General features: G+C 57.9%; 2 protein-coding genes across 6 annotated transcripts in view; both read right to left on the reverse strand.

Moving 5' to 3' along the window:
- Positions 1-18,327, reverse strand: part of ZFR2 (zinc finger RNA binding protein 2) — a 42,534-nt gene that overhangs the window by 16,498 nt on the left and 7,709 nt on the right. For all 5 annotated transcript variants that reach the window (XM_053898089.1, XM_053898088.1, XM_053898090.1 and 2 more), the window contains exons 2-7: positions 7,111-7,306; positions 6,025-6,139; positions 5,342-5,566; positions 4,999-5,249; positions 2,677-2,859; positions 205-433 (exon numbers count right to left, since the gene is read on the reverse strand). In XM_053898089.1, coding sequence (XP_053754064.1) covers positions 205-433; positions 2,677-2,859; positions 4,999-5,249; positions 5,342-5,566; positions 6,025-6,139; positions 7,111-7,306 — 1,199 coding nt within the window. The remainder of the gene's footprint in view (positions 1-204; positions 434-2,676; positions 2,860-4,998; positions 5,250-5,341; positions 5,567-6,024; positions 6,140-7,110; positions 7,307-18,327) is intronic.
- The window catches only part of MAP2K2 (mitogen-activated protein kinase kinase 2), a 211,776-nt gene that overhangs the window by 16,222 nt on the left and 177,227 nt on the right, over positions 1-18,327 (reverse strand). The gene's annotated exons all lie outside the window — the stretch shown is intronic.

Consider the following 18,327-nt stretch of genomic DNA (forward strand, 5'->3'; position numbering starts at 1 on the left):
GCACCGGGGTGTGAGAGGCGCTACCACGGTGTGGCCGGAAGGTGCCTGCCTCTCCCCATCCCCGCCCTCCATCCAGAGGCTCGACCCTCCAGAGTGGGGGTGGCGGGCACGCACGCACGCAAGTTAAATGGACAAGCGCTTCCTCGAAATCCCGGCGTGAGGAGTCAGGGCGGGGGTGGCTGGCTGTGACGCACAGACACGTACCCGGGCGCGAGGCCTTCAAAGCCGCCGGTCTCCTGGCCGGCCCTGGCTTGCTCGGGGCATGCGCGCTGGGGCCGGCGGGGGCTGCGGGCTTGGCAGAGGCCGTGGAGGGACTCTCCGCGGTGAGGGGGGCCGGCCCGCTGGCGCCCGCGGCCGTGGCCGAGCTGGAGTTCCCCGGCACGGGTTCTATGGGGGGGATGGGCTTCCCCAGCTTGCCGTGCAGCTTGAAGACCTGGAACAGACCCAGGTGCCCCGTCAGGCCTTCTCCGCGCCTCCTCGGCCTTCCCGAAGAGACGGGAAGAACAGGGCTGGGAGCCTACGGACGGGAGGGCGCCGCCCCCACCCCAGCCCCCAGTGACACGCCCGGGCTCTCCAGCCCCACTCCTTCTAGAAGCTCCCTCCTGCTTCCAGGCCCTACCAGTCCTGCGCAGGCAGGACCTAGAACACGTCGACACCCTGTGCCGCCTACGCCCACCCCCCTCCAAATGGCACTGGCTCGGGCCGAAAGGGCCATTTTCTGCAACCCCAGCGCCAGCCCCGGGCCCGGCCCGGATGGGACACAGTGTGTGTGGCGAGATGTGTGGCCAGAGGCCACTGCTAAGATGTCCACGGACACACTCCACCTTCTTCAGGGACGTGTGGACACATCCACGGACACAGATGCACCCGGGATCCGGTCACACCCCATCCTCGGCATCCCCCGGCCCCCGTCAAACGTACTTACTGGGAGGACTGACGCCAACTGCCTCTCCCTCCGTCAACTGCCGTGTTCGCCCCGGGTCTGACGCTCACAGCTCAGACCCGCCCCCGCCCAGAGCTGGCTGCGGGCTCTCCCGGACCCGCAGGGCAGCCCACCCTTCCGGGGCCCCGGTCCTCCCGCCCGCACCCCTGTGCGGCCAGGCCCGGGCATCCCCTCCCCCCCTTCCTCCACCCGCTTGCTTCCCCTCCTCCACGGGTCGCTCTCTCCTTTGAGGGGTTTGTGGGCTTCCTCACGCCCTTGAGAGCCTGCCCCGGCCGCGCTGGAGACAAGGCTCTTGAGGAGTGCAGGGAAGACGGGTCCCGCGGTGGGGGGCGGGAGGAGGGCCAGCCGTGAGGGAGGGCACCTGGAGGAGGTTCCCTCCTAACCCTCTTGCTCAGTAACTACGCGGCCTGAAGCTGGTTCCCCAGGAACGTCCCCTCCCGCCCTCGCCACACGCCCCCCGTGACCGGAGTCACCTTGCAGGTTACCACCACCACCCGGGAAGGGGGCTGCTTTTCCAGAAGCTCGCTGTGCAGCACGGGAAGAGCAGACCCCCGGGGGAGAGGCAGGTGTGTCCCGACCTTCCCTCAGGTGGGGATCCCATCAAGTCTCTCCATAAAAGGACATACTATGTGCATTCTGAAGGCCGCACAAACATGCTGATGTTAAAATAGGAATATGGGGCACCTGGGTGGCTCTATCGGTTAAGTGTCCAACTTTGGCTCATGTCAAGATCTCAGGGTTTGTGAGTTCGAGCCCACATCTGCTGACAGCACAGAGCCTGCTTTGGACCCTCTGTCTCTCTCTCTCTCTGCTCCTCCCCTTCTCTCTCTCTCTCAAAAGTAAAATACAAAACACCATAAAATAAATAAAATAGGAATACATATCAAAAGCACTGATGTTAAATAATTTCATATCACTTAAAACATTGCCATTAAAATTGACATTAAAACTTAGCATTTTAGGGGCACCTCTGTGGCTCAGTCAGCTAAGCGTCCACCCTCGGCTCAGGTCATGATCTCACAGCTCGTGAGTGTGAGCCCCGCGTGGGGCTCTGTGCGGACAGCTCGGAGCCTGGAGCCTGCTTGGGATTCTGTGTCTCCATCTCTCTCTGCCCCCCACCCCCCGCTCGCTCGCTCTCTCTCTCTCTCTCTCTCTCTCCAAAATAAATAAACATGAAAAAAAAAACTTTTTTTAAACTTAGTGTTTTCATCATATTAGTTTAATTTGACCCATTTATCTTTAAAAAGCAGAACTTCAGGGGCGCCTGGGTGCCGCAGTCGGTTAAGCGTCCGACTTCAGCCAGGTCACGATCTCGCGGTCTGTGATTCGAGCCCCGCGTCAGGCTCTGGGCTGATGGCTCGGAGCCTGGAGCCTGCTTCCGATTCTGTGTCTCCCTCTCTCTCTGCCCCTCCCCTGTTCATGCTCTGTCTCTCTCTGTCCCAAAAAATAAATAAAAAACGTTGAAAAAAAAAAAAAAAAAAGCAGAACTTCAAATGGAACACGTACTTGATGCCCTCAACACACAAATGCTTATTTCCATAAACACGTAAACACACCTACAGCCCAGAAGGTTCCCTCTGGGGTCCGGGTACGAGGCCCGGGCACCGCTCCATGCTGTCGTCCCACAGGCGGGGTGACTTTAACAGCAGGGAGCTGTCTGGCTCCTGAGGAAAAGCTCCTTGCCTTTGGCGGCCGCCCCCTCCAGCCACCGGGCTGTCACCTGGGATTCCTACCTTCTGGTGCTTGGCCCCCCGGATGTGAGCGGCGTAGGCGTCTGCCCCAGTGCAGGACACGGCGCACAGGCCACAGCGCAGCTGTGTCTGCGCCCTGCTCGGGCTGCCGTCAGGCCGGGTGCCCATCTTCTGAGCCGCCTGTTTCTTCCTGTGCTTCTGCCCTTCTAGGTGCTCGACGTAGGTCTGCAGGCAGAGAGGGAGAGCGGCCTGAGGGGTGTGTGTGCGGTTGACTCGCGGGGGAGGCGGGGGCCTGTGGCCCCCTCCCCGTCCACCGGCCACCAAGCCACTTTATTAAACCCCGTCAACAGGCTCAGAAGCTCAGGCTGAAAAACGTCAGGTTTCTTTTTCTTTCCCTTATCTGAAAATCAATAAGCAAGTGTCCTTGAAGAAACACACACGTGGTTTCAGAGGCTTCTCTGAAGGAAAACTCTGGCTGTTCAGAATCTGACCTCAGAAACCACTCAAGGACACACACGACCGCAACAGCAAGGGCCCGTTTCCTCGTTGGAGCGCGGCTACGAGGGGTCCACGCGAGGGAGGCTGCCAGGACTCACAGGCCCGAGCCCAAAGGATCTGGCGGCGTCTGGCAAGTGACCGGACTCCTCCCTGGGAATCCTGAGGACGAGGCCGGCCGCAGCGAACACCCCCAGAGTGGGCCCGCTAAAGCAACGCGCTCTGACCATGCCAAGGGTCAGCATGCCCTGCAGGGAAGAGATCTCGGGGAAACCCATACGGGCTGGTTCGGGGGCAGGTGGGAAGCGGGGACAGGAGCAGGAGGGGACACTCTCCGGAACACAGGAAACCTGTGAGCATTTACCCAAGCAACAGCAGGTGCGCATGCGCGCGCAGCGCTGCTCGCGCGCACGCACGCACACACACACACACACACACACACACACACACGGTGAAAGCCTTGGGGCAGAGAAGAGTCTAGAAGGACAGAGCCCACTCTGGCCTGCGATCCCCACGCACCACCCTAGTTAAGCCCCGCGGCTGCCCACAACCCGGGTCCGACCTCTAGCTCCATCGCCACAGCAAGTGCGAGTTCCTGGGTGCCCGGCCCCCCCCGAGCCCCCGGCCTTCCCCTGACACGGGGAGGCGGTGATGCTGCAGTGGAAGGACAGAACGGCCGGCAGAACACGCTGCAGAGCTCCGAGCTCAAAGCGACAGGACGCGTTTGCAGTGGCCGTGCGGCTACCGGACTCCTCGCCGTAAACGCGTGCGTCGGGTGTGAAGAGAGACAGGGAGACAAAGCAGGGAGGAGTGCTGGGAGAGGTCCCTGTGCCCCTGGCTGCACGGTCACCTGGGCCACCCCAGGGGGAGAGGCTACGGAGACGGACGCCCGGAGGACAGGCACCAGTACTGCCCGGGCCGCGGGAGGCCAGCCGACGGAGCTCCACGCACCAGGTGATAGAGTGGCGGGCGGGGGTGGGGAAGGGCCAACTCAGGACGCCGACGTGGCTGCGGAGGTGGGAGCCGGCCCAGGTGACAAGGTCACACTGAGCAAAATGCACGCACACGTGCAGGTGAGGACAAGCACAAAGAGAGTGCCGTGGGGGCGCCCGGGGGGGGCCCGGCTGGATCAGCGTCCCACTCTTGATTTCGGCTCAGGTCACGATCTCACGGTTCTGGAGTTCGAGCCCCACGTCGGGCTCCGTGCTGACAGCGTGGAGCCTGCTTGGGATTCTCCCCGCTAGTCTCTCATGAACACTCTCTCTCTCTCTCTCTCCCTGTCTCCCTCTCGTTCCTGCACGCGTGCACACACGCTCTCTCAAAATAAACGTAAAAATAAATAAATAAAAAGAAGACAGAATTAGCGCATTGCTCTCTGTCAAGATGGAGCCCCAGCATCTGGTGACCTTTCCAGAGCGCCAGCTGGGTTACCTGTGAGCAGGGCCGGGGGGCGTCCCTCTCAGACAACAGCACACACACACGCACACACAAGACACACGCACGTGCGCACAGAGCACACACACCCTTGCTCCCGCCACCAGGCACCCTGCTTCAGGTGCACCTTTGCTCGAGCAGCCCTGCGACAAAGGTGCACCCCACCCCCAGGCCTCTCGGAACTGCCCCTGCGGCACCCGTGGCTGCTCGCAGGAGGGGGTGCTGCCCGCCTCTGCCCGTGCTCCCGCCGCCAGCGGTCAGCGCTGCGCCTGCCCTCGTGTCCTCCACGAGCGCGCTGGAAAGGCAGTTCCGATGCGCCCGTGTCACCGCCAGTTCCGGAACAGGACACCCCTGACGTGTGGCTACCCGAGGCGGCAGGACGGTCCCCAGGAAGGTCCCCAGGGCCTGCTCGGCAGGGGGCGGAGGGCAGCTGACCTGGGGGCCGGCGCAGCTGATCTTGCAGACGTCACAGTAGTGAAGCAGGGGCTGCCTGGGGCCACCCTTGGGCTTCGGGGGCTTTCCGACCAGGCTGCCGGCAGAACTGGCCCCGGGGCGGTTCCCGGGGCCGCCCCACAGGGAGCCCGTGGGCTCTGGGAGTTGGGGGGGCGGCCGGGGGGGCGGCAGTGAGGGGCGGTGAGGACCGGTTGCCGAGCGCTCAGCCAGGTCACAGCTCGGGTGGCTCGGTCCTAGGAAGCAGAGAGAAAACCCAGACGGGGCGCCGGGTTGGCTGTGGCACCTCTTCAGGAACGGCTTGTGCGCGCACGGAAATGCACCCTACCTGGGTCCAGGGCAGACATGGGGCTGTAGGAGGTCGGGGTGTAGGAAGGCAGGGTGGAGACGGAGGCCGCGGGCAGAGCGCTGGCAGCCGGCAGGCGGGTGTCGTTCTCCGCGCAGCTCAGGGCCAGGGTGCTGACTGGCTGTCCTGCGTTAGCGGTGGCCGCCTGCTGCAGGGGCTGCGCTGGGCCGTACCCACCGCCGGGCCAGACATGCGTTCCTTTAGTCCCTGAGGGCAAACAAAACCTCTCTGCAAAGCCACCCCTCTGCCCCCAACCTCCCCCCTCCCAGCAGTGGAAATCCCGGCCCCCCGTAGCCGTGGCAACGGGCCTCTCCCGCTGCCTAGAACCAGCATGGTCCCAGGTGCTACTGGCCTCGAACTTCCTGGAAGTCTCAGCTGCGGATGGAGGCCGGGGCCCCGGCCTCTCCCACCCCTCAAGTCCAAGTCCTCAGCAGAACCCCTCTCCTTCCAGATCTCCTTCCAGTTCCGTCTCTCTGCCTCTCTTTCCTTCTCTCCCTCTCTCTCCTACACGGGCCCGGCCCTAGTTGAGACTTCGGCGCATATTTGAGAAGGCAGCCCTGACAGTCACACGACCCCTGGACCTCCTACGAATTGGGCAAGTTTAAAATGTGGCTCCGCGGCGGCTGCTCCCACAGTGAAGCCGGCGGCCCCTTACGGAGGCCCACCTGGCTGGCACGGCACGGCCGAGGCCGGGAGCCGAGGCTGGCTGGCAGCGCGCAGGGGATCCTGTTTGTTCTCGTAGCTGCCGGCATTCGTCGCTGGTTCGCGGCTGTAACCGTCCTGCGAGGGGGTTACCCCGGAGAGACACGGGGCAGGGAGAGGGCCCCTCAGGGCAGGGGCAAGGCGTGCCCTCGCCGGCCCCACACGCGGCTCACGTTCACAGTTCCTGAGCTCCGACTCTGACAGGCCGGTTCAGGAGCTGGGGACGCAGCGACCAGCGAGCTGGACGTGGCCGCTCTCGTGGAAATGTTGACGTCTGAGGGCAGAAGCGCTGTGGGCAATGCCCAGCCTGAAACAGCTCGCACGGGAGCAGCGCAGGGAGGGTGGTACGTGAGGACGTGGGGACAGGGTTCCCCGCAGGGTCAGGACACAGAGGCCCCCACGTGGAGCCAGCTGGTGGGCTTGCAGAAGACGGAGGCGGTCAGAGCAGGGGACTAGGGGCTGGGGTGACAGCTGGGGCCAGGGACTCAGGGAGGGTCTGGGTGACGTGCAAAGGAGCCTTCGGGTCGTCACGTGGAACGGGACCACAGGCAGGTGAGCGTGAAAGCAGGGGTCAGGAGTGGGCCCTGGGGACAGGCAGGAGCTCGGGGGACGGGCTGCGGGGAGGAGCCCCAGAGGCCTTGGGGAAGCAAAGGCAAGGGACAGAGGAAGAGGGCGGAGCCAAACAGAGCGAGCTCTGCCAGCGGGGCGGCCCGTGGTGCCGTTTGCTGATGTTAGAGGGGACGGGCGGTGGGCGGCAGAGGCCCAGGGGTCTGGACCACGTCCGGCACGGGACGTGCTGGAAGTTCCGAGCGGCTGGATCTCCAGGCCCAGAGAAGGGGTCGGGAAGATGGCAGCAGCAGCACCAGAAGTGCCAGATGAGCTCACGCTCGTCCCCTGCTCCCGGTCACAGGCAGGGACAGGAGCGCGGGGAAGGGACGTCTGTGCGCCCGTCTGTCTGCTAGTGCGGGCCACCCCGCTGCACGCTCCCACTGGACGCTACCCGTGGCTTCAAAGGTGAGGTGCCAGTGAGAGAGAGGCCGGGCTGGTACCTGGTAGGAGGGAGCGGCGCTGGGCGCTGGGGCAGGCTCCGGGGGCCAGCTGGGGCAGGGCTGGTACCCGCCACACCCCGCCACGCCGACAGGCCCGGGGGGCTGGGCGGCCGCGGGAAACGTCGGGGTCGCAGCAGGTCCCGGGGCGAGGCTGGCTCCAGTGGCGGGGAGGGGAAAAGCCATCGGAGGCTGGGCGCTGGAACCACAGATAAACACAGGAGCCGGCTGCATCACGGAGTTCTGCGAACGCCTTCGTGGAAGCTCGTAAGTTCCGTCGGACCCTGAACGTCGGCTGCTCGGGATGCCGACAGTAATTCTGCACTTTCTCTACCTACTAGCCTTTGTTAAGACCTTGCTAAGAGAGCAGGCTTGGTTTTAAGCACTTTTCACGAATTAACACAATGTCATTAACACCTCTGTGCGTTGGGGACCCTCCTTGCCTCCGTTTTACAGGTGAGGAAAACCGAGGCACCGTAAGTGACAAAGTCAGGGCCTGAGCCCACTGGTTGACTTCTCGGCTCATCTGTGCGGGCAGCAAGCTTTATCTGGACATCGACATTCTTCTGAGAAAGCTAGACTTGAACGGTATTTTGTAACCAAGGAGCCGATGGATCCCCCAATTATTGAGATACAGAAAATCAGTTAACACGAAACTAAAAACTCTTAGTCACGAGAACGAGTTTCACTGCCGGCTTGCTCTGCAGGACGCACAGCACTGAGGCCTTTGTCCACACCACCTCCCTCTCCCCTTACTGCCATTGAGAAGGTGCCACTGTGACCATCTGTCCCGTTTCTGAATGAGGAACCTCTGAGGACACAGGTCAAGTGCTTGATCCAGACCCAGATCTCTGTGACCCAAGCGCCCCCACTCTGCTAAATATCATCCTCAAAGGTAACAGTCCGTTTGTCTGAGAGGAGCAGCATCAGAGGTTTTAGCCAACACCCGTATGGATCACAGAAGAAAGTTGCCGCAAAGCCAGCCGGGGACGAGGCAAGGCTCCAGGGCAGGGGGTCCCAAGGACAAAGGCACCGCAGCCAGCACCGCTCGAGCCCCTGGTACTTCCGCACACATTCTGGACCCAAGCCAGGCATGCGGTGACGGCTCCTGTCCCTCTAAGTGGCTTGCTGCCCAGCTGGGACGACACACGGAGCGCCCTCCAGGCCGAGCAGAATGCTGAGCGTCAGCCACGCAGAGTAAAGTGCAAAGGTTCCTCGCGGGAGCTGGGGGCCAGCGGAGCCTGGTGCGTCACCCCCACCAGGCACCCGCCCTCTCCTCACTGGCATCCTGGCAGCCAGAGGGGTCCTCTCACAGCCCCCCCCCCCCCCCGCATCCCCTCCTGTCAGATGTCACCTCCTCCGACGAGCCCTCCCCGAGTCAGTCTAGGACAGGGGCAGTACTCTGTCCCCTCGCCCTGCTGGGGTTGTCTTCCCAGTGCCACCCGATCGTCTCCGTCCCTCCCCCGCAGGAACAGCAGCATGTCCCGAGGTCTCTCCCAGCACAGCAACAGCATCGGACACGTAGCAGGTGCTCAGTAAATACAGACGCGGAGCGTGAGCTTACAGGCGTCCCCCGGGGCACGTGTGTGGGAAACAGGCAGGTAGGGGCGGCCCCTGCGGCTCCCACCTACGGCACGCTTCTAGATTCGATCGGAGGCAGTGTCCTGGACCCTCCGGTGCCCCGCGGGCCACTCCCAAGCGCAACGCCACTGTCCAAACAACTCGGAATCCGCAGCTCTACAGCAAAAGTAAAACCCAGCTGGAAGCCAACCCTCCAAGGTAACCACTTGTTTTCGTCGCTCCCGGGAAAGCAGCAGCACCCTACCCATTAGGAGGAACAGTTCGGCTCAAGTCAGCCACTGGTGAGATTTTTGCTTCTCGGCCTACCGTTTTACAGACTTTCTTGGTCCAAAAGCAGATCAAGTGGATGCCTGACCGGCTCTCTGAATCCCCTCGGTGCCGAGACTTATCACAAAACGTTTCAAACAAAGAACACGGCGCACACCGCTGAGGTGCAATGAGCGTTGCTATTTTGCCACATTTGCTTCCAAGTTTCTTTCAACAGCGAGAACTCAATCCCCCCATCAGATCCCCTTCCCTCCCTGCCATGACCGGCCATGAGCTTTGTGCTTTTGCCACATTCGAATTGAGTCTTCATACAGCACTGTCGCTTTTCAATGTGATGCTGTGTGTAAAGCTACGTCCTCGTTACTCATCTGACCCTGCCACCTGCCTCCCCCGCCCCCCAACCCCCCCCCCCCCCCAGGCCGTCCGGAAGGAACCCGGATGGAGACAAACACCTGTGCTTCCTTCATTCGCAACTGTTAGGTCCCCTGCTGCCCTTCTACTTGGGCTAGACGGCCCCTGACCCGGCCCCACATCTTAGAGCTGCCACTGTCCAACACACCAGCATTGGCCACACGTGGCCCCGACGCACTTACAACACGGCTCAGGTGACGGAGGAATGGAATTCAAATGTAGTTTAATTTTTTTAAATTTTCTTAACGTTTACTTATTTTTGAGAGACAGAGAGAGAGACACACAGAGTGTGAACAGGGGAGGGGCAGAGAGAGAAGGAGACACAGAATCCGAAGCAGGCTCCAGGCTCCGAGCTGTCCGCACAGAGCCCGACGCGGGGCTCGAACCCGGGAATGGTGAGATCATGACCTGAGCCGAAGTCGGACGCTTAACCGTCCGAGCCACCCAGGCGCCCCAAATGTAGTTTAATTTTAACTAATTTGGGTTTTGAGAGCCACACGTGGCTAGTGGCTAGTGGCTAGTGGCTACCATGGTGGAAGGCACAGATACAGAACATCTCCTTCATCACGGAAACTCTGATGGGGCAACGCTGCATTAGAAGGCCCCACCTAGGGGCACCTGGGGGGCTCAGTCAGTTGAGTGTTCAATTTTAGCTCAGATATGATCTTGCGGCTCATGGGTTCGAGCCCCACGTCGGGTTCTGTGCTGATAGCATGGAGCCTGTTTGGGATTATCTGTCTCACTCTCTCCACCCCTCCCCTGCTTGCACTCTTTCTCAAAAATAAATAGACACTAAAAAAATGTTTAAAAAAAGAAGGTCCCACACATCACAAACGCACACACCTTTACTAAGCACACAGGGATCTCTGTCCCCACCTGCTTTAGTGACTAACCCGGTTCAGGCCCTGGGGAGACCGTTCTCCCCACCTCTTGCTCTATGACATGAAAGGAAAATATGGCCTACACACACACACAACAGAATATGATCCAGTCTCTGAAAGGAAGGACGTCCTGCCACCTGCCACCATGTGGACAGACCGTGAGGACGCTGCACACAGTGACAGAAGCCAGACACAGAAGGACATATCCTGCATGACCCCACTCACGGGAAGTTCCTAGAGGAGTCCTGTCCACAGAGACAGACAGGAGACGGTGGGAGCCCCTGGGGTGGGGGGCAGCAGGGGGGCAGGGAGAGTCAGCGCTTCGTGGGAACAGAGTCCCGGTTTGGGGAGATGGAAAGTTCTGGAGCCGGGTGGTGGGGGTGGCTGCACGACAGTGTGTGTGCGCCTGACGCCTCTGAGCTGTGCACTCAGAGATGGTGAGTTTTATGTTGTATTTATCTCGCTACGACAGTAAGAAAAAACAAAGTCATGAGCACTAGCAGTCATTCCCCATCTCGACCCACATGTTTTCCTAACATTAATAAAAAATTTTTAATATTTTAAGAAACTTTTTAGAAACACATGAAAAATTACGTTGCTTTCTCCACGTTTTACACTCACTCAGCATCTTTGGTGAAAATACACCTGTTTTGAACCCTTGGGCTTTACCCACGTCTCCTGGTTAGAGCCTTACCTCAGCCTTTCTCCATTGGGGTTCCAGCAGAAATGAAGGCCTCGCGCCCCCGGGCACCCGTGTGGGTAAGAATGCACACCCCTCTGAGGATCCGTCCCTGCGGGGACTCAGGCTCTGGACGCCGCCCCGTCATGTGCTCTGCAGTCCAGAGGCAGAGGCCTGACGGGAAAGGGGCCGTGTTCCTTTGCCACGGCTGCCGTTACGCACAGTGGCTCAAACACCAGGTATTCATTTTCCCACAATTTTACGGGCTGGAGGTCCAAGACGAAGGAGCTGGCAGGCTTGGTTCCTTCCGAGGTATCTCTCCCGAGCGTGCAGACACCGTCTTTTCCCCCGTCCTCGCACGGTCGTCCCTCCGTGGGTGTCTGTGTCCTCGCCTCCTCTTACGAGGACAAGAGTCAGACCGGATCAGGGCCCACGTTTGCGACCGCATTTTGACCGAATCACCCCTTTAAGGACCCTCATCTCCAAATACAGTCACATCTGAGTGGGATCTTGGGGTTTAGGACTTCAAGAGATAAATTTTAGGAGGACACAAGTCAGCCCATCCATGACAGCTGCTTCAGGGCATTTCTGTAACAAACTCGAAAGGACATGAAAATCTTGATTACTGCCAACATCATTCATGCTGAAACTGGGGCACCTAAGAGAAATATTTTACAGAATATAGACTCATTTCTGAATTAGTATGTCTTCATCTTATTTAAGACATCCAGGCAGCACTAGCCCATCGACAGCATGCCGGCACGTGCAAGAAATAAACTCAGTCATCTCTGCTGTTCTGCCAGCCACAAAACCCTTAGCCTCTTTGTTGTTGTTGTTGTTGCTAGAAAGGTATGTTTGTCAGGGTAGGTAGGATAAACATACCGTATGTAACTTTTTGCCAGCTTGGTTTGTAACGTTGCAATATTGAGACATCTGGCATGCAGGCTTCCGTTCACGCTTTCCTCCCGGGGCCTCCCGAACTTCAAGGCTGATTACCTACTCGTCTGAATACATCACAGCTCACCTGCCTATCTTCCCGTTGGTAGATATTTACATTACGTGTTAGGTACGTATCGCTGAGTCAAGAATTATCCCCGGTGATGTGGTTTCAAACAGTAATATCTGTCTTCATGGTGTCTGTGGGCCAGGAATTCGGGACTGGAGTGGCTGGGCTCCGGCTCACCGACCTCAGGAGGTTGCCAACTAGATGCTGGCCGGGACGGCATCACTGAAGGCTTGACCGGGGCAGCGGGCTGTGCGTCTGGGACGTTCCCTCACGCGGTTGGCAGGTCGGTGCTGGCTGTTCGCGAGAGGCCTTGATCCTGCCGTGCGGGCCTCCCCGGCACTGCGTTCTTACGACGTGGCTACTGGCTCCCGCCAGAGAGAAAACCGAGACGCCGGGGGGGGGGGGGGGGGGGGGGCCAGGCCGAAACTGGACTTGTCGTGGCCGAGCCCCAGAAGTCGATCACACGGCCGAACTCTTGCCACACTCCGCTGGTGAGCAGTGAATCACCGCATCTGAGCCACACTCCGGGGCAGAGGGTCGGGCCCTGACTTTTGACGGGAGGGGCACCGGAGAGTTCACGGGCATCTCTTGAAACCACCAAACATGATTTCCAACGTCTCTGTGCTAAAGCAATATGCTGCAAGGTATGTTCCACGGACCTTCTCCACGTGTCTTCTTGTGCCGGCTTCCTGTCCAGCCCGGGGCCCCCACCACCTGCCCCCAAGCCCAGCCTACAGAATGGGGCCAGGACGGCTGCCCTAGACCCACCCGTGTCCCTGCTTAACCGGAATGACTTCGTTAGACGCCCTACCTCCAAATACACTCGCATGGGGGGCTGGGCTTCATAGGAGTTGGGCGGGGGGGGGGGGGGGGGGCACAGTTCAGCCCATAGCACCACCTGAGCATCCGAAAACAGGACAAATCTTGTGGTGAGATTTTCTTGGTGACTCCTAATTGCTTACTGCATAAAACCCAGATCCTGCCTCACATGTGAGAGCCCCGAGCTCACCGTCCAGCCTCCTGTCACCCCACACAGCCTCTGTCCCTCAGGACACAGGACAGTTTTCCTGTCAGCCCCCGTGCGCCTCTCCCATCTCGTTGTCCACACCCGGCCCTTCTCTCGGCCTGGTGGGCTGCATCCAAGCCCCACCCACCCAAATCCCAGTCACCCTTCCCTGCAAGGCCTCTTCTGGCCTTGGGAGAGGCCGGGTGGGTTCCCACTGATGGCCGGCGGCTGGCACACCCACCCTTCCTCCTTCAGGGCTCTACAAACACTTAAAGTGGGGCCGTGCAGAGCAGTCAAGGGTAGTAAATGTTTGGTGACAAAGACCAAAGTGCTGGCTGTGACCCAGAAAGGGAACACTGGGCCTACGCGACACCATGAGGACACTGTTGGTGTTCATGGTCTGAGGGGATGGAGTGCCACCTTGCCTGTATGTAGCTAAGCGAGCCCCACAAAGAAGTGGGAGCGTGGGGTGTCCCGTCGGACTCAGGGAGGGCACACGCATCTCACACCCACTCTCGGGAGAGACCCGGCAGAGCCCAGGCGGAGAGCTACAGGGAGAAAGGACAGGGTTTTAAGCAAGGTTTGACCAGGGACAGCCACATCTGCCCACTGCCTGCTTCTGTGTGGCCCACAGCAGAGTGGTTTTCCCGTTTTCAAATGGTTGGAGAAAGTGAAAGGAGTGGCGTCTCGTGACACGTGACAACTAGGTGAAATTCACATTTGAGTCAAAACCTGAAGTTCCGATGGCACACGGCCGCACCCACTGGTTCGCGTCCTGTCCTGCAGTGGCTAGAGACCAGTAGCTGCCACGGACACAGTGCAGCCTGGAACGGGGACTGACTCTTCGCGTCCCAGAATTTGGATGTGGAAACCCCTCCCCTCCGTGCGATAGCGTGAGAGGCAGGGCCTTTGGAGGATGAAGATTAGATGGGCCCTCGTGAGTGCCCTGGAGTCCCAGGGGAGACCGCTTCCCCGTCCCCACCTCCTCCGTGCAGGGGCCTTGCTGGCTCCCTGGCCTCAGACGGCAGCCTCCACAAGCGGGGGATGTGTTCCCACTGCTTACAGGCGCCACCCCTCCCCGTCCATGGTACTTTGTTACAGCAGCCTGAACTCAGATACACAGAAAGCTGCAAGTATTTACCCTCTGGCCATTTACTCAAAAGGTTTGCCGCTTCCTGGCTTAAAACAGCAATTGCCTGGGGCACCGGGGTGGCTCAGTCGGAGAAGCGTAGGACTTCAGCTCGCGTCATGATCTCCTACCTTAGGAGTTCGAGCCCAGCATCGGGCTCTGTGCTGACAGCTCAGGGCCTGGAGCCTGCTGCAGATTCTGGGTCTCCGCCTCGCTCTCTGCCTCTCCCCCCACTTGTGCTCTGTCCCTCTCTCTCTTTCAAAAATAAACATTCCAAAAAAATTTTTTTTTAAAACAGCAATTGCTTATCTCACTTGTGATTGCGTAGGCTGGGCCGCCTCGCATCTGAGGTCAGCGGCAAGCAGGCAGGCTACTTCTAGAGGGCGGCTGGCTGCCGGATGGACGCTGTGGCTCTCTCCACCCCCAGGGCCAGCCTTGCGTCCTTCATGCGGCAGCGTTCCCGAGGTGGCAGGGACCTGGGCAAAGGCTCTAGAGGCCAAAGTCCAAGACCGAGGTGCTGGCAGATTCCACGTCTGGTGAGGGACGGTCTGCTGGTTCACACCACACACTGCCATCTTCCTACTGTGTCCTCACAGGGAGGGCGGGGCGAGGGCACTCATCCCATTCATGGGGGCTGCACCCTCATGACCTAACCCCTCCCCAGAGGCCCCACCTCCTAATACCATCACCCTGGGAAGTAGGTTTCCGTTCGGAATTTGGGGGGGGGAGGGTGTCAACTACGTCTGTATCACTCCCACTGCTGTCTGTTAGCAAGACGAGGCACAAGGAAGCCCAGGTCCAAGGGCCAGGGAGCCCAACGTCATTTCTAGATGGGACGAGCTGCCAGGTCATGGCGGACAAGTGAGGACGTGAGAAGGAACGAAGGACAGGGACATTTTGGCAGCCAATCTGCCACACTTAGGAGAGGAGTGAGCAGGAACACAGCTCACGGGAAAGAATCTCCACAGGCCCGGCCCGTAGGGAAGCCGAAATCCAGAGGAAGGGCCCTCCCCTGGGGTGATGCCACCCCTAGGGAAGGTGGAGTGATGCCGGGGACACCTGAGGTCGTCACGACCGGGGGTGCTCTTGGCACGAAGTGAGATGCCAGGGAGGCTGCTCCACACCCCACAGTGCCCACCCCAGAGTGACCACCCCGATGTCAAAAGCGCTGCTGGTAAATTCAGACCCGCAAAAACGGGTGAGGACACCACAGCTTGGGGATTGGCGACTGGCCTAGCACTTGGGCAGAAAAGCAGCCAACGGGGCAGCAGAGACTTGCCTCTCCCACCCAGACCCTTGCCACGGGTCCAAAGGAAGAGCACCCCACACTCCTCAGGCTCCCCTTCACGGAAGGCCTTCGGTCATCTCATCCTCTCCCAAGTTCTAACAGCTTTCTTTCTGGCTCCTTTTAAGAAGCCGGCGAAGCTGGGACTTCCTCCCCTGTGGTTCCTTGGAAATGGCATTGTGCCTGCGATCCCCTGGGCTTCACAGGCCCCAGTTAAGAGTCCCTGCTGGAACGGGTGCACCAAAAAGCAGTCGTCGGGGTGAAGTGGCAAATTTTACGTGGGCCTGTGTGATGTGGCATGTCCCCGTCTCGGGAATTGTTTTTTTTTTTTTTTCTCTTTTTTCTGCCATGTGTGTGTGTGGTATTTTTTTAAATTTATTATTTTTTTAATTTACATCCAAGTTAGTTAGCATATAGTACAACAATGATTTCAGGAGTAAATCCCTTAATGTCCCTTATCCATTTAACCCATCCCCCCTCCCATAACCCCTCCTGTTTGTTTTTCATATTTAAGAGTCTCTTATGTTTTGTCCCCCTCCCTGTTTTTATATTATTTTTGTTTCCCTTCCCTTATGTTCATCTGTTTTGTCTCTTAAAGTCCTCACACGAGTGAAGTCATGTGAATTCTGTCTTTCTCTGACTAATTTCACTTAGCATAATACCCTCCAGTTCCATCCACATGGTTGCAAATGGCAAGATTTCATTCTTTTGATTGCCGAGTAATACTCCATTGTGTGTGTATATGTATGTATGTATGTATGTGTGTGTAGATATATATATATATACACACACATACATACCACATCTTCTTTATCCATTCATCCATTGATGGCCATTTGGGCTCTTTCCATACTTTGGCTATTGTCGATAGTGCTGCTATGAACACTGGGGTGCATGTGTCCCTTAGAAACAGCACACCTGTATCCCTTGGGTAAATGCCTAGTAGTGCAATGGCTGGGTCGTAGGGTAGTTCCATTTTTAATTATTTGAGGAACCTCCACACTGTTTTCCAGAGTGGCCGCACCAGCTTGCATTCCCACCAGCAGTGAAAAAGAGATCCTCTCTCTCCACATCCTCACCAACATCTGTTGTTACCGGAGTTGTTACTGTTAGCCATTCTGACAGGTGTGAGGGGGTATCTCATGGTGGTTTTGATTTGTATTTCCCTGATGATGAGTGATGTTGAGCATTTTTTCAGGTGTCGGTTGGCCATCTGGATGTCTTCTTTGGAGAAGTGTCTATTCATGTCTTTGGCCCATTTCTTCACTGGATTATTTGTGTTTTTTTGGGTGTTGAGTTTGATAAGTTCTTTATAGATCTTGGATACCAACCCTTTATCTGACGTGTCGTTTGCAAATATCTTTTCCCATTCCGTCAGTTGCCTTTTAGTTTTGCCGATTGTTTCCTTCGCTGTGCAGAAGCTTTTTATTTGGATGAGGTCCCAGTAGTTCATTTTTGCTTTGGTTTCCCTTGCCTCCGGAGACGTGTTGAGTAAGAAGGTGCTGAGGCCAAAGTCGAAGAGATTTTTGCCTGCTTTCTCCCTGAGGATTTTGATGGCTTCCTGTCCTACGCTTAGGTCTTTCATCCATGTTGAGTTTATTTTTGTGTCTGGTGTGAGAAAGTGGTCCAGGTTCATTCTTCTGCCTGTCGCTGTCCAGTGTTCCCAGCACCACTTGCTGAAGAGACTGTCTTTATTCCATTGGATCTTCTTTCATGCTTTGTCAAAGATGAGTTGGCCATACGTTTGTGGGCCCGTCTTGTGAACCGTACCAAGTTCTTTTTGCCATGGCATGGACCTCTCTGCGTCCTCACTCAGGCACCTCCATAGACTAAAATCCTACAAGCACAAATGAGACATTCCCTTCAAGCAAGATGGCAGAGAAGAGAGGCTGAGGCTTCTGCATGAGGACTGGGTTGGAGTCAGAGAGGTTTCAAGATTAGGAACTAGGAGGAGAGCCACAGCCCAGGGGGACGGGCATGGCACCAGAGCCAGACCACCCAACTTCCAGTCCCGGCTCTGCTCACTGGGGCCTGGAGCAAGTCACTTACTCTCTCCTACCCTTGGTTTACTAGCCTGTAAAATGGGAACACGCACCTCTTGAGATTGTGGGACAATTAAATAGGAGCTCATGTGCTATAGCACCTGGCACAGTCAGGGGCATAAAATGCATTCTGGGGTTGCCAGATTGGATTTTAACAAGACTAGAAATCAGGATTTTTGCAAAGTCTCCCAATTTTTATTTATTTCTATTTTTTTTAAGTTTTTATTTATTTAAGAAATCTCTACACCCAATGTGGGGCTCAAGCTCATGACCAGATCAAAAGTCACATGTTTCTCTGACTGAGCCAGCCAGGTGCCCCAAAGTCTCCCAATTTTTAAATACAACCAGGACACCTGGCTGGCTCAGTCAGTTAAATGGCTGACTCTTGATTTTGGCTCAGGTCATGATCTCCCAGTTTGTGAGTTTGAGCCCCACACCGGTTTCTGCGCTGTTTGGGATTGTCTTTTGCCCCTTCCCCGCTCATGCTCGCTCGCTCGCTCTCTGTCAATAAATAAACCTAAAAAAAAATAAAAAGAATGAACGCTAGCAACCAATTCAAAGAAAGCAAGCAACGGGTCCACCGCTCGGGTGGAAGAAAGCAGGCGTGAGAACAAACATCGTGCGCAGGCTGCCGCTTTTCAACCCCCGGTGGAGACCAAGGGTTGGGAGTGGTGGTTGAGGAACAGGGATGAGAAGCCACAAATCTGCTCTTGGTGAAGCCTCCCTTTAAGCCAGGACAATAAACTCTGTGCCGCTTCAGCTGGACGTCAACCGTCGTTCGAAGGGAGGGCGTGTCACCGCACTACACGGCCGAGGGCCACTGTCCCCACCACGAGGACGCCCTAACAAGGGCCTGGTTGGTGCCATCTGCCCAGGAGGGAGAAGAGCAGAGGCTGGAAGCTGGGGGGCGAAGCGCTGGGCACCTGCTGGCAC

The sequence above is a fragment of the Panthera pardus genome, unplaced genomic scaffold, assembly GCF_024362965.1.
Source record: "Panthera pardus isolate Hobbes unplaced genomic scaffold, ASM2436296v1 HiC_scaffold_8, whole genome shotgun sequence".
In the NCBI taxonomy this organism is placed as follows: Eukaryota; Metazoa; Chordata; class Mammalia; order Carnivora; family Felidae; genus Panthera; species Panthera pardus.